Raw genomic sequence first — 25,574 nt, forward strand, 5'->3', positions numbered from 1 at the left:
CAATCCCCGTTAGGACACAAAGTCGTGGAGAAAAATGATAATAGAGGAAAGCCAGGGTGGGAAATGAGACGTAGGACTGGATAGCTCTATCACATGATTTAAGAATAGTACGTGGTACTATAAGTGAACACAGCTATATAAAGGAAGGATATAAATAAATGGATAGTATAATTAAAAAAATTATGATAAAAATTAATAATGATAAAAATTTATAATAGACATGGTGAAATGCCCCTCAGGGCAGCTTCACACAAATGGCATAAACTTACACTAATATAAATGGTGAAAATATAATAAATGAAATGTCCCTCAGGACAATTTCACACAAGTCACAATCCCTTCACTAGGGGGTAGTCATCAGGATAAGCACATGACACATAGAATGTGTCGGCAGATAAGAACCATTTGCACCATCTAGTCTGCCCAATATACTGAATACTATGGATAGCCCCTGGCCCTATCTTATATGAAGGATGGCCTTATGCCTATCCCATGCATGCTTAAACTCCTTCACTGTATTTGCAGCTACCACTTCTGCGGGAAGGCTATTCCATGCATCCACTACTCTCTCAGTAAAGTAATACTTCCTGATATTACTTTTAAACCTTTGCCCCTCTAATTTAAAACTATGTCCTCTTGTAGCAGTTTTTCTACTTTTAAATATTCTCTCCTCTTTTACCTTGTTGATTCCCTTTATGTATTTAAAAGTTTCTATCACATCCCCACTGTCTCGTCTTTCTTCCAAGCTATACATATTAAGGTCCTTTAATCTTTCCTGGTAAGTTTTATCCTGCAATCCATGTACCAGTTTAGTAGCTCTTCTCTGAACTCTCTCCAAAGTATCAATATCCTTCTGGAGATATGGTCTCCAGTACTGAGCACAATACTCCGAATGAGGTCTCGCTAGTGCTCTGTAGAGCGGCATGAGCACCCCCCTCTTTCTACTGGTAATTCCTCTCCCTATACACCCAAGCATTCTGCTAGCATTTCCTGCTGCTCTATGACATTGTCTGCCTACCTTTAAGTCTTCTGAAATAATGACCCCTAAATCCCTTTCCTCAGATACTGAGGTTAGGACTGTATCACTGATTTTATATTCTGCTCTTGGGTTTTTACGCCCCAGGTGCATTATCTTGCACTTATCAACATTAAATTTTAGTTGCCAGATTTTTGACCATTCCTCTAGTTTTCCTAAATCCTTTTCCATTTGGTGTATCTCTCCAGGAACATCAACCCTGTTACAAATCTTTGTGTCATCAGCAAAAAGACACACCTTACCATCGAGGCCTTCTGCAATTTCGCTGATAAAGATATTAAACAATATGGGTCCAGAACAGATCCCTGAGGTACCCCACTGGTAACAATACCATGGTCTGAATATACTCCATTGACTACAACCCTCTGTTGTCTGTCCCTCAGCCACTGCCTAATCCATTCAACAATATGGGACTCCAAGCCCAAAGACTGCAATTTATTGATAAGCCTTCTATGTGGGACAGTATCAAAAGCCTTACTAAAGTCTAGATAAGCGATGTCTACTGCACCTCCTCCATCTATTATTTTAGTCACCCAATCAAAAAAATCTATAAGATTAGTTTGACATAATTTCCCTGAAGTAAACCCATGCTGTTTTTCATCTTTCAATCCATGGGATTTTAGATGTTCCACAATCCTCTCCTTAAGTATGGTTTCCATTAATTTCCCCACTATTGATGTCAGGCTTACTGGCCTATAGTTGCCCGATTCCTCCCTACCTTTCTTGTGAATGGACACAACATTTGCTAATTTCCAATCTTCTGGGACGACTCCTGTTGCCAGTGATTGGTTAAATAAATCTGTTAATGGTTTTGCTAGTTCACCGCTGAGCTCTTTTAATAGCTTTGGGTGTATCCCATCAGGCCCCTGTGACTTATTTGTATTATTTGTAGACAGCTGACTTAGAACCTCTTCCTCTGTAAAGACACATGCATCAAAATATTCATTAGTCTTCTTTCCTAACTGAGGTCCTTTTCCTTCATTTTCCTTTGTAAAAACTGAACAGAAGTATTCATTGAGGCAGTCAGCTAGTTCTTTATCTTCTTCCATATACCTTCCTTCTTTCGTTTTTAATTTGGTAATTCCTTGTTTTAGCTTCATTTTTTCATTTATGTATCTGAAGAATGCCTTATCGCCTTTTTTCCCTGACTGAGCAAATATCTCTTCTGCCTGTGCTTTAGAAGCTCTCATAACTTGTTTGGCCTCTCTCTGCCTGATCTTATAAATTTGCCTGTCATCCTCGTTTTTTTTTTTTTTGTTTTTTTTATAATTCCTAAATGCTATCTTTTAGTTTTTAATGATTTTGGCCACTTCTGCTGAGTACCACAGTGGTCTCTTCCTTTTTTTGCTTTTACTGATAAGCCTAATTCAATTTTCTGTTGCCTTCAATAGTGCCAATTTTAAGTAGTCCCATTTTTCCTGGACTCCAATGAAACGGTTCCAATCTGATAGGGACTCATATACCACTAATCTAATTTTAGAAAAGTCAGTTTTTCTAAAATCTAAAACTTTTGTTTTTGTGGGGTGTCACTGTACTTATAGTAAACCACACTGACTGGTGATCACTAGATCCCAAGCTTTCCCCTACAGTAATATCATATACCAAATTCCCATTTGTGAATACTAAATCTAAAATGGCCTCCTTCCGGGTTGGCTCCTCAACTACTTGCTGTAGAGATAATCCCAGTAGGGAATTTAGAATATCTAAACTAGTAGATCATCTAATTCTTTGACTTGGCTAGGTGGTCTATATATCACACCTACACGAGTTACCTTATGATTATCAAGCTGCAAGGTAACCCAAACTGACTCTAAATTGTTCTCGCTAACTTGTATCAAATTAGATTTTATGCTATCTTTCACATACAGGGCCACCCCTCCCCCCTTCTTGCCTTCTCTGTCTTTCCTGTATAGAGAGAACCCTGGTATTGTTATATCCCAGTCATTACTCCCATTGAACCACGTCTCAGTAACAGCCACTACATCAATATTCTCAGATGCCATTATAGCCTCAAGTTCATTGATCTTATTCCCTAAACTGTGAGCATTTGTAGACAAGAATCTGAGCTTGTCATTTCTTAACCTTTGTGCTACTGGCATCTTCTGGCATTGTTTCGTGGGGCAGTTGGACTGCTGGATTATCACTCTTTTGCCCCCCTTTCCTAGTTTAAATGCTCCTTTGTAAATACTTGGAACTGTTTACCGAGGACATTCGTTCCCTTGAGAGAAAGATGCAAACCATCTTTCTTGTACAGTTCTTTTCCATTCCAACAAGAGCTAACATGAGACACAAAGCCAAACCCTTGGTTCAGACACCATTCACCAAGCCATACATTGAATTCCTTAATGCACATCTTCCTGTCATGCTGAAGGTTATGCACAGGCAAAAACTGCAGAGAATGAAACAGTTGATGCAACCTCCTGTATATCCTTTCCAAGTGTGTGAAAAGCTTCTTTCACCTTTGAAACTTCATTACAAGCCAGATTGTTTGTCCCAAGATGGACAATAACATCCACCTCCCTTTCCTGCTTTGCTTGCCTAACAATATTAAGGATCCGTCGTCTATCCCTGCTAGCGGTAGCACCAGGGAGGCATCTCACAACACCATTCTCCTCAAACTTCACACCTCTTATGATGGAATCGCCCACCAACAGCTGCTTACTATCAATCCTCACCTTCTCCTTTTTGTCTTTGGCTGCAGTCTTGCATACTTTAGGCATTAAGAAGTGGCCAAAGGAGGAAAAAGGCGCTCATAGGGTGAGTAGGTTCAGAACAAGCTTCCAAATACAGGAAGAGTGGTACTGCTCACCTGTTATTGTTGCACCTAATGTTTGGTGCAACTATACTGGAGGCGAGTAGGAGTGGTTTAGGTTTTGCTGGTTGGTGCTGCCGGTTACGTCCGTGTTCACCTTTGGCGGGGGCCAAGCCGCCGTCCGGGTCAGTGTATGAAGTATGTATCCACTGGACTCTGGGGTCGAGTGGAGGGTGGACCATAGGCGCAAAACACAACCAGAGTTTGTTTCAAACCAATAGGTTTTTTTAATTGTTTTTGTTATCGTGACAACGCGTTTCAGGGTACTGTGGACCCCTTTTTCAAGTCTGTGAAAATGCTGCTGATGGAAATTGCGCTGCTCCCAGCTTCTGGCATCTGGACGCCGCACGTGCCAGAAGCTGGGAGCAGCACAATTTCCATCAGCAGCATTTTCACAGACTTGAAAAGGGGTCCACAGTACCCTGAAACGCGTTGTCACGATAACAAAAACAATTAAAAAAACCTATTGGTTTGAAACAAACTCTGGTTGTGTTTTGCGCCTATGGTCCACCCTCCACTCGACCCCAGAGTCCAGTGGATACATACTTCATACTTTAGGCATGGGAGATGATTGTTTCTCACCCACTGTGCTTGAGCCATCCTCCATGTTGCTCTTGCACTCTGAAAGTGCTGCAAATGAATTATGGAGAAACACAGACTGTAGGACATGTCTTCTATCCACAACTCTCAGTCTACCAGAACCTACAGTAACCCATCTTCAATTTCTAGGGGGCCTCTGTGGCAGTGGCATTGCAATGTTCTCGGCCTGAGTTTGTTTCATGGTTAATTTACAAATCTCATATTTCAAAAAGGTAATTTCCTGCTGCATTATGTAGAGCTGTCTACAGATCAGACAGTATCCAAACCTCTGAAGAATGCAACCTAAAATAAAAGCACAACAATTCCTGCACATAACCAGGTCTGCCATTGTAAAGAGGGGAAAGATTTTAAACAAACAAATCTTACTTGTTTGGATTGTATCCATCTCCAGATTACCTCCTGAGTATTTCCTGAATATCTCCAATGCACTTATAAATCAGCACTTGGAATAGCGGCCTCTTTTGAAACACAGTGTCTGAGTATCCACCAGAAACACCACTGAAGTTCTGCTACAGTGGAAAAACTCTGAGTTAGACTAAGTTAGTCTCCTGAATATCTCCAATGCACTTATAAATCAGCACTTGGAATAGCAGCCTTGGAAAAGCACCTGTGACTAAACCCCCCAGCCAGGATCGCATGTAGAGTAGTAGTGATGGAAGGCAGCAGGAATCCAGTGCTTCTGATCAATCACCTTTAATACACATATGTGGCTCAACGAGTTTCGGGGATAAAAATTCCCCTTCTTCAGGAGCATTACATAACTGAATAACAGTAAAACATAAGAATTTATACCTAAATAGCCCCAAAAGGGTTTTTTGAATGACCGGAAGTGGTATGGCCGTACTTCCGGTATTTTGGAACGTATATGCGTTCAACCTAATGGTTATAAGTTATAAATGAAAACATCTTAATAATACTAGCAACAGAGCAAGACAAAGCCACCAGTGGACTAGCCCCTAGAAACATCTAAATATATATATATAAATACGGCCAGTTACCAGGGCTCTTTCTCCAAATCAGGCTGTTCTGTATCGGAACGGAAGTTATTCTGGCTTCTGCTTCGTGGAACGCAAACGATGCGCTCCACCGGAGATGAGAGCCAGGGCTTCCGGTAAGGCAGGGACAATTGTAGACGATAGGGAAGAGATTCCTCGAAAATGGCTATCATAAAGGCCTCATCGCGGATTCAAAAAGAAGGACCCTTGAGATTAAACAAGACCCTGTCCCTTTAATTAATGCAACTAGTATAGATACAGGTAAGAAGCCAAAACAAAAACTATTTCCTTTGAATTTTATCACTCGGTATAATATACAACATCTTGCCATTAAGAAAACCTTTATAAAACATTGGCCAATCCTGTTGAAAGATCCGATCATCGGACAGAGCATCCCTCGGGTCCCTATCCTTACATATCGAAGAGCCAGAATACTAAAAGAAATGTTGGCTCCCTCATGCCCCAAAATTGGCGGTATAGAAAAGAAAACTGGAATAGAGAGTTTTTTGGGAAGCAGCACCAACCAAACCAGGGTAGGGTCTTTTAGATGCGGGAATGCACGGTGCAAGTGTTGCGCTATGATTTCCCACAATACCAAAGTGTTATCTCTCACCAAGCTGGAGGGTACCATCTCCTTGCGGCACGAGATGAATTGTGGTACATCCTTAGTTGTATACTTATTGTATTGCTCTTGCAATATTTATTATGTAGGGCGTACCACACAATCTATATGTGAACGGATGAACAAACATCGCTCTAACATCCATCACAAAGTAGTCATCCACAGCGTCTCCCGACATTTTTCCACCCATCACGACGGGGACTCTTCTTCACTCTGCGTCACGCCTTTAGAATGGGTCCCCTACTCTTTTTTCAAACCCTCTGCCGCAAGGAGATGTTCTGGATTTTCAAACTGAACACTCTGACCCCTTTTGGACTAAACGAGTCCCTAGAGCACTCTAACTACTAAAGTTTCACTGTAATAACTACATGCGTTGTTACCAATACACTGAATACCCCTAAATTAATCAATACCTTTAATAAATTAATAACAATAATCAGTAATACACTTGGCCTTGGTTGGGGCTACACTATATATTTTTTTTTAGGAAATTATTATGAGACTCCTATTTATTAATTAATTAATTAATTTATTAATTTATCAATTTATTTATCTATTCATTTATCCATTAATTTCTATAATTTATTCATGTATGCATTTTATATGTGTATATATAGATGCATTAGCATTATTTATTATTATTTATATGATCTATTGGCATTTGCACAATATGAATGGAATGTATGTATTTTATTTACATCTTTTTATTTATATATTTATTCATATTTATTTATTTACATCTTTTTTATATATATATATATATATATATATATATATATATATATAGAGAAATAAATACACCGCAGCACGTCCGTAAGGTGAAAAATGTGGGATCCTTTATTCACCCAAGCAGCGACGTTTCGGTCCGCTTGCTGGGACCATTTTCAAGCATTGCTTGAAAATGGTCCCAGCAAGCGGACCGAAACGTCGCTGCTTGGGTGAATAAAGGATCCCACATTTTTCACCTTACGGACGTGCTGCGGTGTATTTATTTCTCTGGCTGTTTGACACTGTGGTCTAGTGTCGATACCGCTGGCACCCAACATTTTCTACTAGGAGTGCTGCCCTGAACTTTCATCTATATATATATATATATATATATATATATATATACACACAGTACAGACCAAAAGTTTGGACACACCTTCTCATTCAAAGAGTTTTCTTTATTTTCATGACTATGAAAATTGTAGATTCACACTGAAAGCATCAAAACTATGAATTAACACATGTGGAATTATATACATAACAAACAAGTGTGAAACAACTGAAAATATGTCATATTCTAGGTTCTTCAAAGTAGCCACCTTTTGCTTTGATTACTGCTTTGCACACTCTTGGCATTCTCTTGATGAGCTTCAAGAGGTAGTCCCCTGAAATGGTTTTCACTTCACAGGTGTGCCCTGTCAGGTTTAATAAGTGGGTTTTCTTGCCTTATAAATGGGGTTGGGACCATCAGTTGCGTTGAGGAGAAGTCAGGTGGATACACAGCTGATAGTCCTACTGAATAGACTGTTAGAATTTGTATTATGGCAAGAAAAAAGCAGCTAAGTAAAGAAAAACGAGTGGCCATCATTACTTTAAGAAATGAATGTCAGTCAGTCAGCCGAAAAATTGGGAAAACTTTGAAAGTAAGGGCTATTTGACCATGAAGGAAAGTGATGGGTTGCTGCGCCAGATGACCTGGCCTCCACAGTCACCGGACCTGAACCCAATCGAGATGGTTTGGGGTGAGCTGGACCGCAGAGTGAAGGCAAAAGGGCCAACAAGTGCTAAGCATCTCTGGGAACTCCTTCAAGACTGTTGGAAGACCATTTCAGGGGACTACCTCTTGAAGCTCATCAAGAGAATGCCAAGAGTGTGCAAAGCAGTAATCAAAGCAAAAGGTGGCTACTTTGAAGAACCTAGAATATGACATATTTTCAGTTGTTTCACACTTGTTTGTTATGTATATAATTCCACATGTGTTAATTCATAGTTTTGATGCCTTCATAGTCATGAAAATAAAGAAAACTCTTTGAATGACAAGGTGTGTCCAAACTTTTGGTCTGTACTGTATATATATACAGTATATACAGGGTGGGCCATTTATATGGATACACCTTAATAAAATGGGAATGGTTGGTGATATTAGTATATGTCAGGGGGGAAACTTTTCAAGATGGGTGGTGAGCATGGCGGCCATTTTGAAGTCGGACATTTTGAATCCAACTTTTGTTTTTTCAATAGGAAGAGGGTCATGTGACACAAACTTATTGGGAATTTCACACGAAAAACAATGGTGTGCTTGGTTTTAACGTAACTTTATTCTGTCATGAGTTATTTACAAGTTTCTCTTTGTTTACAGCCATTGACATGTTGCCGAGGTTAACACGTGAGGAGCGGATAGAAATTGTGTTGATGTCTGGTGAACGCAGTAACCGGGTCATTGCAGCAGATTTCAATGCAAGACACCCTACGAGACCACCCATCTCCCATGCTACAGTTAGCAAACTGCTTGCTAAGTTTCGTGAAACTGGTTCAGTGTTGGATTTGCCAAAATGTGGATGTAATGACCGGCGTCACGCAAAGGGAGGGAAATGGGAAGGCCCTGTCCAAGGGAGAAGGAAAGGTGGTGACCCCTGACTCACCTTGCGGCTGGCACCTGACTGCCCTGACGTCCCTAGACGGGTTCCTCACCCGTACGCCGATCACGTGCCTAAACCCTGGCTTTCCCTAAGATGAGCCCTGTGCAGTGAACAGGGCGGTGGGATCACTAGTCCGCACCACTGACACTAAGAGGAAAACACCAAGGAGAGGACAGACAATACAGACAAACATATAATCCCAGGTGGGCGACAACAGCAGACCACCAAGGCCCAACAGGGATCCGGAGGGTAACACTCTGGAACAACAACCAGGGATCTCAGCTACTCTTTTAGAGAGGAAAAAGCAATTTTAGCGGCGTCAGACCATTTAGAAAAATCAGTCCCCTTCCTAGTCATGTCAGTAAGGGGTTTTACAATCACCGAATAATTTTTAATGAATTTTCTATAGAAATTTGCGAAGCCCAAGAACCGTTGCAGTGCTTTGAGGTTCTCAGGAAGATCCCAATCTAAAATTGCCTGGACCTTCCTAGGATCCATACGGAAACCTGAAGCAGATAATAAATACCCTAGGAACTGTATTTCCTGAACGGCGAAAACACACTTTTCAATTTTAGCATATAATTCATTCGTCCGTAGGACCTGCAGTACCTGTCTGACATGCACCTCATGTGTTTTCAGATCCGACGAATAAATTAAAATATCATCTAGGTATATCACCACAAACCTGGCGATAAGATGACTAAAAATGTCATTAACGAAATGTTGGAAGACAGCAGGAGCATTGGTCAGACCGAAAGGCATGACTAGATTTTCATAATGCCCCTCAGGGGTGTTAAAGGCTGTCTTCCACTCATCCCCTTCCTTGATACGAATCAGATTGTAGGCCCCCCCCTAAGATCAAGTTTTGAGAACCACCTAGCACCCGCAATCTGATTAAACAGGTCAGGAATGAGAGGAAGAGGGTATGGGTCTCGGATGGTTATCTGGTTTAATTTGCGAAAATCTAGGCAAGGACGCAGGCCCCCATCTTTCTTTTTAACGAAGAAAAACCCTGCAGCCACGGGTGAAGAAGAGGGTCTGATGTGTCCCTTAACCAAGCTCTCGGAGATATAATCTTTCATGGCTTGTCTCTCTGGACCCGAAAGATTATATAACCTGGTCTTGGGTAATTTTGCACCGGGAATCAGGTTAACCGGGCAATCATAAGGACGGTGAGGTGGTAACTTCTGACAACCCTTTTCAGAAAAAACGTCCTCAAATTCCGAAACAAATGTGGGTAGGGTAGCTATGGAGGCGACTAAGCAATTGCTATTTAAGCAATTTTCTCTGCACTGCTCACTCCACTACAATATCTCCCTGGCCTGCCAATCCACCACTGGATTGTGCGCTACCAACCAGGGAAGACCCAACACCACCGGAGTGGGAAGCCCCTCCAGAACATAGCATGAAAGCAACTCGTTATGGTGGTCCCCTACCCGAAGGTGTAAGTTATGGACAATGTGAGTGAGGTTTCTCTGAGACAGAGGAGCAGAATCAATGGCGAATATGGGAATAAGTCTCTGTAGCGTACAGAGAGACAAACCCATAGTGTGGGCAAAATGGGCATCTATCAAATTTACTCCTGCTCCACTGTCTAGAAAAAAATAAATAGTCTCCGTCTTAACGCCAAAAACAACAAACGTTGGCAACACAAATTGCGATGTTCGTATGGAGGAAATGTATACCCCCCGGCTGACATCCTCCACACAGCCTGGGGTTAGTAGTTTTTCGACGGTCTTTTGTTCTTGAGAAAGGAAGGACAGCTATTAATAAAATGGCCCCTCTCCAGAAAAAACAAACCCCACGCCTACGGCGAGCCTCAGGAGGATGGACCTGACGAGTAGTTCCTCCTAGCTGCATAGGCTCGTCTAAGTCCGTACAGACTAACTGCTGCTTGAGAGGGGTTACCAATTGCTCCGGATTTTTCAATCTGTCCCTAAGACCTCTATCTATTCTGATAGAAAGGGACATCACCGCATCAAGGGAAAAGGGAGTCTCATACAGCGCAAGCGCATCCTTAATCCTTTCGGATAACCCAGAGCAGAACTGACTCCTGAGAGCCGGGTCGTTCCACTGGGTATCCGTAGCCCACCTACGGAACTCTGCACAATACTCCTCTACTGGCCGCTCTCCCTGTAGGAGTCTCCGTAATTTTGATTCAGCCAGTGCGACTCGGTCAGGGTCGTCATATATGAGACCCAAGGCCCCAAAAAATTCATCCACTGACCGGAGAGCCTGGGAATCAGTGGGTGAAGAGAACGCCCAGGATTGCGGGTCCCCCTGCAGCAGGGAAATAAGAACCCCCACCCGCTGTTCTTCATTACCAGAGGAGTAAGGGCGCAGTTTAAAATATAATTTACAGGCCTCACGGAACGTCACAAAATTGTCCCTTCCCCCAGAAAATCTGTCAGGAAGAACAACCTTGGGTTCCGCAACAACCTGGTTACCTGTAGCAACCGCTGGGCTTGCGGTCTGTTGCAATTGCTGCTGTTGCTGGAGGACCGACGCCTTCAATCCTGCCACCTCCAAAGACAGGCCTTGAAGTTGCTTTGACAAAGCAGCAATTGGATCCATTCTGGATTTTAAGTAGGTAGAAAGAAAATTTTTTTTTTACCTATACAAAATAAGGGCCAGATATAATGTAATGACCGGCGTCACGCAAAGGGAGGGAAATGGGAAGGCCCTGTCCAAGGGAGAGGGAAAGGTGGTGACCCCTGACTCACCTTGCGGCTGGCACCTGACTGCCCTGACGTCCCTAGACGGGTTCCTCACCCGTACGCCGATCACGTGCCTAAACCCTGGCTTTCCCTAAGATGAGCCTGTGTAGTGAACAGGGCGGTGGGATCACTAGTCCGCACCACTGACACTAAGAGGAAAACACCAAGGAGAGGACAGACAATACAGACAAACATATAATCCCAGGTGGGCGACAACAGCAGACCACCAAGGCCCAACAGGGATCCGGAGGGTAACACTCTGGAACAACAACCAGGGATCTCAGCTACTCAGCTCCAGTGGGTCAGTATAGAAGTCCAGGCAGGAAGCTCTATATCTGGCAACCAGAGAAGTGGGAGATGGGAATATAAGGAGGTTGGGATTGCTGGACAAGAAACAGCTGAGGAGGAGAAGCTATGGATCCCTGAGTGAGCCAAAAAGGATTGCAAGGCAAACCCAGAAAGCTACCATTACGAAACAGCACTGTCTTTGTACATCGAACGCGCAGCCATCCGCTGCGAGTTCCTGACCCCGGGTATAACGGAGTCAGACGTGGCTCTTGACACCCTCGTGACAGTGGAGGCATGAAATCTGTCTCTAATGAAGAAACATCAGTGGCTGTCCTAGCTTCATTCAGCAAGAGCCCACAGCGTAGCACTCGCCGCATGTCACTGGAGAGTGGCATTAGTCGAACATCCGTTAGGCGGATATTAGCTAGTCACAAATGGCACCCTTACAAACTCCAGCTACTGCAGCATCTCAACGAGGATGACCCAGATCGGCGCACTGAATTTGCAGAATGGGCAAAACAAAAATTGGAACAGGACCCTCAGTTTACGCAGAAGATTTTGTTCAGTGATGAGGCAAACCTTCTATGTGAATGGTGAAGTTAACAAACAAAACCACCGCTATTGGTCTGACACTAACCCACATTGGATAGATCCCTCCAAGATTGTTGGAACAAAAAAATTTATGGTATGGTGTGGTATATGGGGTACAAAGATACAAAGATACATGATGATGTGTTTCCCTCTTTATGCACTGAAGCTGGCACGTTCCCTGAGTTTTTCCAGCAAGATGGTGCACCACCACATTATGGGTGTCAGGTCCGAGCATTCCTAGATGAACAGTTTCCTGGAAAGTGGATTGGTCGTCGTGGGCCAGTTGAATGGCCCCCAAGGTCTCCCGATCTGACCCCCTTAGACTTTTATCTTTGGGGTCATCTGAAGGCAATTGTCTATGCTGTGAAGATACGAGATGTGCAGCACCTGAAACTGTGGATACTGGAAGCCTGTGCTAGCATTTCTCCTGCGGTGTTGCTATCAGTGTGTGAAGAGTGGGAGAAGAGGGTTGCATTGACAATCCAACACAATGGGCAGCACATTGAACACATTTTATAAGTGGTCAGAAACTTGTAAATAACTCATGAAAGAATAAAGTTACGTTAAAATCAAGCACACCATTGTTTTTCTTGTGAAATTCCCAATAAGTTTGATGTGTCACATGACCCCCTTCCTATTGAAAAACAAAAGTTGGATTCAAAATGGCCGACTTCAAAATGGCCACCATGGTCACCACCCATCTTGAAAAGTTTCCCCCCTCACATATACTAATGTGCCACAAACAGGAAGTTAATATCACCAACCATTCCCATTTTATTAAGGTGTATCCATATAAATGGCCCACCCTGATATATATATATATATATATATATATATATACACACATGTGTGTGAAATTCTCCTATATTTGTTAACTCCTACTCTTTTTATATATTTCCTAATTTATCTATATGCATATTATTATGCGCCATTGTTTCTTATTAATCATTCTTTTGTGTTTTTTTTATTAATTGTGTCTTTACTAATTGTGCATGCATTTATTAATTATTAACTGTGCATCCATGATATAGTATCTTGACCGCAAGTGATGTCCCTGATATTCCACACTTCCGTTCGGGCATTACTGTGTATTGGAGTCGCGGACCAGAAACCTGGTTCTTGCTTCTGTTGGAACGCAGCTTGTGCGTTCCGCATGGTCGGAAGTCGGGTTACTTCCGGTCCGACATGTATCGGCCTGTGCCTTACCGGAAGCCCTGGCTCTCATCTCCAGTGGAGCGCATCGTTTGCGTTCCACGGAGCGGAAGCCAGAATAACTTCCGGTCCGATACAGAACAGCCTGATTTGGAGAAAGAGCCCTGGTAACTGGCCGTATTTATATATATATTTATATGTTTCTAGGGGCTATTCCACTGGCGGCTTTGTCTTGCTCTGTTGCTAGTATTATTAAGATGTTTTCATTTATAACTTATAACCATTAGGTGGAACGCATATGCGTTCCAAAATACCGGAAGTACGGCCATACCACTTCCGGTCATTCTAAAAACGCGCCCTTTTTGCGGCTATTAAGGTATAAATTCTTATGTTTTACTGTTATTCTGTTATGTAATTCTCCTGAAGAAGGGGAATTGTTATCCCCGAAACGCGTTGAGCCACATATGTGTATTAAAGCTGATTGATCAGAAGCACTGGATTCCTGCTGCCTTCCATCACTACTACTCTACATGCGATCCTGGCCGGGGGGTTTAGTTACAGGTGTCATGTGCTTATCCTGATGACTACCCCCTAGTGAAGTGAGTGTGGGTGACTTGTGTGACATTGTCCTGAGGGGCATTTCATTTATTATATTTTCACCATTTATATTAGTGTAAGTTTATGCCATTTGTGTGAAGCTGCCCTGAGGGGCATTTCACCATGTCTATTATAAATTTTTATCATTAATTTTTTAATTATACTATCCATTTATTTATATCTTTCCTTTATATAGCTGTGTTCACTTATAGTACCACGTACTATTCTTAAATCATGTGATAGAGCTATCCAGTCCTACGTCTCATTTCCCACCCCTGGCTTTCCTCTATTATCATTTTTCTCCACGACTTTGTGTCCTTACAGGGATTGGCGCTTGTTTTCCTTCTTTCTTGTTTTTGGGGTCTATATTGTAAGTGACTGACTCTGTTCAACACTATAGATATATCACCCTACATACGCATTCACGAATTTGTGAGGTGTTTGTAGTCACGAGCACTTTGTTTGAGCTGCCTCCCCCTTCTTTCTCTTCCTCTCTCTCTTACACGACTTGAACCACCCCTGTCGGCACCCAGATTTCTTCATTCCTTTGGGATACGGTGTGATCCCCAAGTGTCTGAAATAACTTCCGCTTTTTTTCTGCTCTATTTACAAAGTGAAAGTGAAAGTACCATTCACACAGCTAGACAAACAGTTAACCCCTTGTGACAGAACGGTTAAATATTTTTAATAAAAGCCAGTTGAAAAAAAAATAATTGCCAAAAATAAGTAAAATGGAATCATAAAAACAAAAATTGCCCCCAATGGTGTACAAAGCCTTTAAAGGGGTTTTCCAAAACTTCTGGATAGGTCATCAGTATCTGATCGGTGGGGGTCCAAACCCAGCATCCCCGCCAATAAGCTGTTTGAGAAGGCAGCTGTGCTCCTGTGAGTGTCATGGCCTTCTCACAGCTTCTCCTAGGCCAGTGACGACACGTTCATTGGTCACACAACTTAGGCACAGCTCAGTCCCATTCAAGTGAATAGGGCTGTGCTGCGATACCAAGTACAACCGCTATACAATGTACAGCGCTGTGCTTGTTGAGCATGGAGAAGGCCCGGTGTCTTCTCAAACAGCTGATCGGTGGGTATCCTGGGTGTTGGACCCCCACTGATCAGATACTGATGACCTATCCAGAGGATAGGTCATCAGTTGTAAAATCCTGGAAAACCCTTTTAAGGATGAGTGAATCAGTTCTAAACAAATTAAGTTTGTTATGAATTTCCCAAAAACATGGCTTTCCATGGAATCCACATTTTTGGGATTCGTCACGAATGACACAAAGCGGTTGTTGCTATTTTACAATTAAGAAGAAATAAAAGAAGGCATCCAAAAAGGGATCATTTTTATTCCGTTTTTAAATTAAAAAAAAAACTTTTGGCGATTCGGTTTGGGTGAAAATGGTGTTAGCCATTTTTCAGATTATAAGACAGGAAAGATAAAGCAGGAGAATCACATGAACCTGGGTGGTATACACACCAGCAAGCATTTGTTTGGACCTCTTAAAAAAAATAAAAATTCAACAGTGCAATGTGTTATTAAAGAGGCTATTACCTACCGTCTGCGTAACCATAGCCATAAATGTTGCTGTCACTTTGACATTACTAATGCTGTCTTCATTTTAAAGAGCTTCAAAGGGATTAATACAGCACTATATCAGTGTCATACATGACTTTTTAGGGCAATTGGGCAACTTTCGATTTGGACCAAATGAAACCTGACAGCCGAATAAATAGAATTGGTTGGACCCAAAAAAAATTTGGGAAATTTGGTTATCCCTATCAAATATTCGGTCTGAATTGACAAAAATTCCACATAAAGGGAAACTGTAATAGTTCACACATGGAAGAAGGAGGGGGGGGGAATTGGCCAGAAGGTCATTGAGTGGGATATAATGGGGATAGCAGACAGCAGACTCTTACTCCTGGGTGTCAAACCAGCACTCTAATAAGGGACCCATTTTGATCTATGCATGCCCCCCCTTCCTGTCAATCAGAATTTAGTCCCTTATTAGAGTGCTGGTTTACCACCCAGGAGTAAGGGCTTGCTGTCTGCTATCTCCTTTACACCCCACTCAATGACCTTTTGGCCAATTCCTTGCCCCCTTAATTAAAGACTTCCCAATTGAAAATTTGATGGGACCACCCAGGGCCTTAGACACTCTTTCCAAGGCCTTCACAGCAGGCGCATGGGCTGTGTCTATGGTACATCAGTCTTTGTGGATAAGGAAGCCCTTCACACTCCAAAAGTACTGTTTGTTTTACATAAACCCACAAGGCTCATATCCACCTTGTTCCATGGAGTCTCTCTGGCTATATAAGCCAACCTATGGGTTCTTATTCTTAATTCCCGATTTCTTGTCCTAAGTCCTTGATCCTTCATTTATAATCTTGATTTCCACATTCTAAGTTCTTGGTCCTAACGTTTTGTTACCCATGTCATCTGTCCCTACTAATGGAATTATCCAAACCTAAATCCTGGTTATGTCATGCTTTTTGGTTTTGTAACTGGTTTGATGCGGACGTTGACCAGGACTGTGGAGGACTCTATTATGATCTCCTGATTTGGTAAATATTTGATGATTATTGCTGATGGCCCAGTCTAACTACTACATTATTCCACCTGTTACTGTAAGATACGACTAGTATTTTTAATTGACCTAGACTGTTCAGTGGAAACCTATATAAAAAATGCCTACTTCTATCTTCCTGGGACTCTGAAGTTGGTCCCACCTCCATAACCCAGCTTCAGATCTTCTCCTTACCTAAATCCATGAGCTTGCCCCAGAATACTTACATGTTGTAGGGAGTACCAGGTACATATCTTTAGGGGTGCAAATATAAATGACTCCTGGTTGTCCTGAGACAAGTTCAGATCTTTGCTATCTGGAAACATATTATTTACAAGTTTTAAATGTGATAAAAGATAAAAAATTATTTTTGAGGGTTTATATATTTTTTTAAGATCTCTTTTGTTTACAAGGATTCCTGAAAATAAACATATAACAAATCGTTCCTCCTCTGGAACCTTATCGATCTGCTGTATTCTGCTGAGAAATTAAGGGTTCAATTTCCTTGCAGCACTACAATAGACGGGACGTAGCATTACATCGTGCACATTAAAATCAATGGGCTGCATAGACATGACGGGTCCTCCAGAGATGGAGATGCTCTTTGTAGCTGCTCCCTCCTTCAGCAAATTTATGAAAGTCATCCTCAAGAAATTACTGATCTTATTAATTCCCTAATAAAGTATTGAGAAATGTGTTTTCTAAGCAAACAATCTCATTAATGAGAAATACATTATAATGACACAATTCACCACATATTAGTTACCTTTTTTTTCATAAAGCAATCCATTAAAGATGACATCATATGTAATATGGCCATTGGGCTTTTCGGGTCCTTGCCATTTCAGTTGGACATCCTTTGGACCATTTATATTCACATGGACTGAAACATTCCCTTCTGGCTCAGATTCTTGAGTATAGGCCTCAGTCTATGAAGAGAAAAATATAGACTCAACACACAGATATACTGAATGAAAAACGAGTTACTTTTGTTATTTATTTTCTTCTTCAAAAATACTGGCTGTGAGATATACTCTTTATTTCATTATACTGGTGCCCCCTGGTGTTTAATATACATAGTAATGTGTCTACATCCACCTATTGACGTGGTCTCACAAGCTCAGTTTCATCCTTCAACTGCTACCAGCGATATCTACTGTTAGAAGTAGCAACAGTTACAGGAAGCTGCAGCAGAAAGGACGTGCCTCCTGAGCTGTGATAGAAAGAGAGCTGCAGCAGAAAGGACATGCCTCCTGAGCTGTGATAGAAAGAGAGCTGCAGCAGAAAGGACATGCCTCCTGAGCTATGATAGAGAGAGAGCTGCAGCAGAAAGGACATGCCTCCTGAGCTGTGATAGAAAGAGAGCTGCAGCAGAAAGGACATTCTTCCTGAACTGTGATAAGGCGAGAACTGCTGCAGGAAGGATACACCTCCTGAGCTGTGATAGGGTGATGTATCCTTTTTGCTGCAGCTCTCTCCCTATCACAGCTCAGGAGGTTCAGCCCCCGAGTTGCCAGCTTGAAATAAATCTAGCAGAGCAACTGGAACAATGAATGACGAGATCTCTGGATGTACTATAGGATGTTGGATTATTATTATTTTTTAACATCAATTATGACTAATATTAGCTCTATTATTAAAGGGGTTGTCCAAGATTAGAAAAACTTGGCTGCTTTACTCCAAAAACAGCACCACTCCTGTCCATGGTTTATGTCTGGTATTGCAGCCTGTCTCCATTGGAGTCAATGTGACACAACTGCTATATCGCACACAACCTGTGGACAGGGGTGGTGCTGTTTTTGGGAGAAGACAGCCATGTTTTTGCTCATATGGTGTAAAAAAAAATATAAGTGAAAAATGACAACAGCAAAAGAGGAAACCTGACTATACTCCAATGGTAATAAATTTTGCTGATGACATAGCCAATGTTAATCGGAGACAGAGTTCACTCTGTATAACTTTGCACACAGTTTTTTTTTTTCTCTGACATTTATCTCATTTTCATTTTTCATACCTACTTTTTTCTTTATAAAAAAAAAACTTCTAACATACTTGAAGTTAAAAATGAAGACACTACTCTGGCGCCGGGCCAGGCAAGCTTTTAAGAGTAAATATTCATCAAAGTAGTTGAAGCTATAAAATGTTTGATAGTAATAAACTGTACATTTCTGCTCCACCATAGCGGCTGTGGGAAAAGTTGGAACCAATTCAAGTAGTAAAACGGAACCCTCTAAGTAGACACAATTAGGATTTAGAATTTTCTTGCAGAGTTCTGTGTGTTTCATGCGGCATATGACAAGGAGACATGAGAGTAACCATTTCCTGACCCTTAAAGGGCTTCTCTAGGGTTTAACAATCGATGACTTATCTCTTAGGATCCATCATCGACATCAGATCGGCGGGGGTCCGACACCCCACAAGTCTGTCGGGAGTAGCTCTGGTGTCGGAACTATACAGTTCCATCCACTGTGTAGTGGACAGAGCTGGTTACTGCAATATTCACTTCAATGGGAGCGCCGTAAAGTTCTGGCATCGGCAAGGATAGCGTGTTTTCGAATCCACCAAATTTAGGGATAGGTTTTCAATTGTTAAACCCTGGAGAACCCTTTGGTACTCTTTGAGAAAAAGACCTACACCTGTCCATAGATTTTTTTTTTTGAACTGAGCTCCACTGAAGCAAATGAGGATGAACTGCAATACCACACACAACCTGTGGACAGGTGTGGTGCTGTAATAAATCTTTGTAATAAAAAGAAATACCACAAGATAAGTAAAACATCTCCGCGTTGAGTGAGATTTGTCGCAAAGCCGAATTTCCTTGTACTTTCTGGTAGTGAAATGGATTTTCCCTGAAATGGAGTAAAAAAGCAAAAAAATAATACTTACCTCAGCCATTTGCTAACGACAGGCCGGCCACCACCATATTGAAGATCTCACATGAAATCCTGTGTGTAGCTATGTATGACGTCACCACACCAGCCGATGTGAAAGATTTTGCGCCAGATTTTCAATAAAGATGCCGGTGGCCGGCTCGACGCTAGCAAATGGAGGAGGTAGGTATGAGGAAATTTTTTTTTTTTTTTTACATTTTACACTGTATTATTACTTTCAGATGCTGCTATCAGCTATGAATGTGGCATCTGAGGGGTCCAATGACGGGGAGTGGCGCAATCCTTGCTTGTTCGTGATTCGCCGAACATGCAAACATATGGTGATGTTCGCATGTGCCATATTCTTTTGCATTGCACCAAACTTTGACCCATGACACATCCATCAGGTGGGACAGGACAGCCAATTGAGATGTTTCAGCACATGGACACACTCCCACCCTATAACAGAGCCCGATCTGGCAGCCATTTTACATTCTGTGTTTTGCCAGTGTAGGGAGAGGTTGCTTTGTGGAGCAGGGACAGACTGTTAGGGACACCAAACGCTAGCTAATCGGGCCACAAAGTCCTTTTAAGGACTGGTATAGGTGTGCTATCGATAGGTGTGATATACTGAGGGGTGTGATATACTTATAATATACTTTCTGACATAGAAAGTATATTATAGTGCATTTGTACAGTGCAGCAGTTGTGTGCGGTTCTGCTGTGATACCGCAGCTATATAGAGGGACAAACGCTATCGGAATAACTAATTGCAACTGGTGTGATATACCTGTTTCCTCCCAAAAAATTGATTGAGGGGTGTGATATACCTATAATATACTATCTAACATAGAAAGTATATAGTGCATTTGTATTGTGCAGCAGTTGTGTGCAGTTCTGCTGTGATACCGCAGGTATATAGAGGTACAAGCGCTATTGGAACAACTATTTGGAACGGGTGTGATATACTGAAAAACTAATTGAGGGGTGCAATATACCTGCTTCCACAAAATACAGATTAAGAGGTGCGATATACCTGCTTCCATAAAATACTGATTAAGGGGTTTTTATATACCTGCTTCCACAAAATACTGATTGAGGGGTGCGATATACCTGCTTCCACAAAATATTGATTAAGGGGTTCCATATACCTGTTTCCACAAAATACTGATTGAGGGGTTCAATACACCTGCTTCCACAAAATACTGATTAAGGGGTTTGATATACCTGATTCCACAAGATACTCATTGAGGAGTGCGATATACCTGCTTCCACCAAATATTGATTGAGGCCTGCAATATACCTGCTTCCACAAAATACTGATTGAGGGGTGCGATATACCTGCTTCCACCAAATATTGATTAAGAGGTTCTATATACCTGCTTCCACAAAATACAGATTGAGGGCTGCGATATACCTGCTTCCACAAAATACTGATTAAGGGGTTTCTATATACCTGCTTCCACAAAATACTGATTGAGGGGTTTCTATATACCTGCTTCCACAAAATATTGATTAAGGGGTTCTATATACCTGTTTCCACAAAATACTGATTGAGGGGTTCGATACACCTGCTTCGACAAAATAGAGATTAAGGGGTGCGATATACCTGCTTCCACCAAATATTGATTAAGGGGTTCTATATACCTGCTTCCACAAAATACCGATTAAGGAGATTGATATACCTGCTTCCAACAAATATTGATTGAGGCCTGCGATATACCTGCTTCTGCAAAATACTGATTATGGGGTTTGATATACCTACTTCCATAAAATACAGATTGAGAGGTGCGATATACCTGCTTTCACAAAATACTGATTGAGGGGTGCAATATACCTGCTTCCACAAAATACTGAATAAGGGGATTGATATACCTGCTTCCAACAAAATACTGAATAAGGGGTTTTTATATACCTGCTTCCACCAAATATTGATTGAGGACTGCGATACACCTGCTTCCACAAAATACTGATTAAGGTTTTTTTTATATACCTGCTTCTACAAAATACTGATTGAGGGGTGCGATATACCTGCTTCCACAAAATATTAAGAAGTTTTATATACCTGTTTTCCACAAAATACTGATTGAGGGGTTAGATATAACTGCTTCCACAAAATACTGATTAGGGGGTTTGATAAACCTGCTGCCACTAAATACAGATTGAGGGGTGCGATATACCTGCTTCACCAAATATTGATTAAGGGGTTCTATATACCTACTTCCACAAAATACCGATTAACGGGATTGATATACCTGCTTCCACAAAACACAGATTGAGGCCTGCGATATAACTGCTTCCACAAAATACTGATTGAGGGGTGCGATATACCTGCTTCCACAAAATACTGATTAAGGAGTTTCTATATACCTGCTTCCACAAAATAATGAATGAGGGGTGCGACATACCTGCTTCCACAAAATATTGATTAAGGGGTTCTATATACCTGTTTCCACAAAATACTGATCGAGGGGTTCAATACACCTGCTTCCACAAATTACTGATTAAGGGGTTTGATATACCTGCTTCCACAAAATACAGATTGAGGAGTGCGATATACCTGCTTCCACCAAATATTGATTAAGGGGTTCTATATTATACCTGCTTCCACAAAATACTGATTAAGGGAATTGATATACCTGCTTCCACCAAATATTGATTGAGGCCTGCGATATACTTGCTTCCGCAAAATACGGATTACGGGGTTTGATAAAACTGCTTCCATGAAATACAGATTGAGGGGTGCGATATACCTGCTTCCGCCAAATATTGATTAAGGGGTTCGATATACCTGCTTCCACAATATACAGATTGAGGGGTGTGATATACCTGCTTCCACAAAATACTGATTAAGGGGTTTGATATACCTGCTGCCACAAAATACAGATTGAGGGGTATGATATACCTGCTTCACCAAATATTGATTAAGGGGTTCTATATACCTGCTTCCACAAAATACTAATTAATGGGATTGATATACCTGCTTCCACAAAATACTGATTGAGGGGTGCGATATACCTGCTTCCACAAAATACAGATTAAGGGGATTGATATACCTGCTTCCACTAAATATTGATTGAGGCCTGCGATACACCTGCTTTCACAAAATACTGATTAAGGGGATTGATATACCTGCTTCCACCAAATATTGATTGAGGCCTGCGATATACTTGCTTCCGCAAAATACTGATTAAGGAATTTGATATACCTGCTTCCACAAAATACTAATTAACGGGATTGATACACCTGCTTCCACAAAATACTGATTAAGGGTTTTTTATATACCTGCTTCTACAAAATACTGATTGAGGGGTGCGATATACCTGCTTCCACAAAATATTAAGAAGTTTTATATACCTGTTTTCCACAAAATACTGATTGAGGGGTTAGATATAACTGCTTCCACAAAATACTGATTAGGGGGTTTGATAAACCTGCTGCCACTAAATACAGATTGAGGGGTGCGATATACCTGCTTCACCAAATATTGATTAAGGGGTTCTATATACCTACTTCCACAAAATACTGATTAATGGGATTGATATACCTGCTTCCACAAAACACAGATTGAGGCCTGCGATATAACTGCTTCCACAAAATACAGATTGAGGGGTATGATATACCTGCTTCACCAAATATTGATTAAGGGGTTCTATATACCTGCTTCCACAAAATACTAATTAACGGGATTGATATACCTGCTTCCACAAAATACTGATTGAGGGGTGCGATATACCTGCTTCCACAAAATACAGATTAAGGGGATTGATATACCTGCTTCCACTAAATATTGATTGAGGCCTGCGATACACCTGCTTTCACAAAATACTGATGAAGGGGATTGATATACCTGCTTCCACCAAATATTGATTGAGGCCTGCGATATACTTGCTTCCGCAAAATACTGATTAAGGAATTTGATATACCTGCTTCCACAAAATACTAATTAACGGGATTGATATACCTGCTTCCACAAAATACTGATTGAGGGGTGCGATATACCTGCTTCCACAAAATACTGATTAACGGGATTGATACACCAGCTTCCACAAAATGCTGATTGAGTAACATAGTAACATAGTAACATAGTACATAAGGACGAAAAAAAAAATTTGTCCATCGAGTTCGGCCTGTCATCCTACAAGTTGATCCAGAGGAAGGCAAAAAAACCCTGTGAGGTAGAAGCCAATTTTCCTCACTTTAGGGGAATAAAAAATTCCTTCCCGACTCCAATCAGGCAATCAGAATAACTCCCTGGATCAACGACCCCTCTCTAGTAGCTATAGCCTGTAATATTATTACACTCCAGAAATACATCCAGGCCCCTCTTGAATTCCTTTATTGTACTCACCATCACCACCTCCTCAGGCAGAGAGTTCCTTAGGCAGTGGTTCTATATACCTGCTTCCTCAAAATACAGCCTCAGGGAACACCTAGACCGACAGGTGTCCGACTACATCTGGTTAAGGGTCAATGTGGACGCTCTGAGAACTGAGGAACCCCTGGACTACTGGGTGTGCAGGCTTGACCTGTGGCCAGAGCTGGCACAAGTTTCCATGGAACTCTTGGCTTTTCTTATGTATATACAGCGGCATAAACGGCCTTTTCTGTCAGGTGAATGCCTAATTTTGGCGGCATGTACTCCATAGGCCTACAGTAAAATTGTTTTTTAGTGACCGCCTAATGTACCTCCAGCCACATAATCCCTTGTTCTTTTCTGTCAGGTGAATGCCTAATTTTTAGGTCCTGTACTCCCGTGACCTAAAAAAAAAAATTCTAGGCTCCAGCAGGGCACATTTTTGATGCAGAAAAATGGCCCCTGATTAAAATACATTTTTTTTGTTGGACTATTGTCACTGTCCATGTTGTGGGACTATTTGTGCACTTCTAGTAAATATTTGGTGGCTTCAAATATGACCTGAAGGTTTTTCAGGTTCGCCTGCCATTAAAGTAAATGGGGCCTGCCGCGTGGTTCGCGAACATGCGGACGCGAACCGTCCCGGCCGATGTTCGTCCATCACTAGTCCCAAATAACCTATTAGATCTGATTGATGATGTATCCTATGTCTACAATGATAATACCAAAGATTACAGTGCAACTAAATAATAAACGTGTATAGATGTGCTTTCAGTGTCATCTCCTCTGGTGGCCCTAAGGAACCCTAACAATGGGTTTAGACCACTTATTGGGCTATTTTTTACCGGAGCATCAGTCCAGTAGACCTGAGAATCTGGTGCTTGATTCAGTTTTATTGAGATTTACAGTAACAAAAATCTAACAATTTGCGAATTTTTTAAAATCCTTGGAACTAGTTAACCTCAAATGTCTTACCTTTTCACCTAAGGCACAGCCTTTTGCAGTACAAGCCTGGAGCCTGAATGAATGTTTACTCCAGGGAGCCAGGCCATCTACAAAATAACTTAGATGCGAAGAGTTCTGCATTAAGATTCCATCCATGTACAGACCATAAGATGTGATAACGCCTAGAAAAGTAACAGTAAAATTAAATCTTATAGTAAAGACAGAACAATAAGATATCAGTATATAATAAAGGGAAGGCTAACGGCTCCGGATCATTTTACTTCTGCTCATTAACAACAATCTGTTCAGTTCTGGTGCAGTCATAATACACAATGCTAACATTATTACATACAGTATATACAGTGACATAATAGCTGTGGATGTAATGCTCAAATATTTGCTCTATGAGCTCCTAAATGACACCATATGTGACAATAATTTTGGTTTAGGTAATGACAAGATAGAATTAATCTGCTTAATAGTGTTGATCGAGCACCAAAGTGCTCAGGTGCTCGGGTGCTCTGGCCGAACACATCGGGATGCTCGGGTGCTCTACCGAGCACCCGAGTATAATGGAGGTCAGTGGGAGAACCCGAGCATTAAACCAGGCACTCCCTGCTCTGAAGAGGGGAGGGTGCCTGGTTCATGGGAAAAGGTCAAAAATTGATGGAAACACCACCGAAATGTTTCGGGAACAGCATGGGGAGGATGTCTGGATGAATCTTGGACTTCCAGGTCGCTGCTGGGAACGATGTTGTTCGAGTAGTACACCACTTTTACAGACTGACAATAATACGC

General features: G+C 41.5%; 1 protein-coding gene across 1 annotated transcript in view; it reads right to left on the reverse strand.

Moving 5' to 3' along the window:
- The window catches only part of USH2A (usherin), a 1,179,609-nt gene that overhangs the window by 457,583 nt on the left and 696,452 nt on the right, over window positions 1–25,574 (reverse strand). Inside the window, exons 35-37 of the mRNA XM_040430191.1 lie at window positions 24,807–24,958; window positions 17,371–17,533; window positions 16,832–16,920 (exon numbers count right to left, since the gene is read on the reverse strand). Coding sequence (XP_040286125.1) covers window positions 16,832–16,920; window positions 17,371–17,533; window positions 24,807–24,958 — 404 coding nt within the window. The remainder of the gene's footprint in view (window positions 1–16,831; window positions 16,921–17,370; window positions 17,534–24,806; window positions 24,959–25,574) is intronic.

This window comes from Bufo bufo, chromosome 4 (genome assembly GCF_905171765.1).
Source record: "Bufo bufo chromosome 4, aBufBuf1.1, whole genome shotgun sequence".
In the NCBI taxonomy this organism is placed as follows: domain Eukaryota; kingdom Metazoa; phylum Chordata; class Amphibia; order Anura; family Bufonidae; genus Bufo; species Bufo bufo.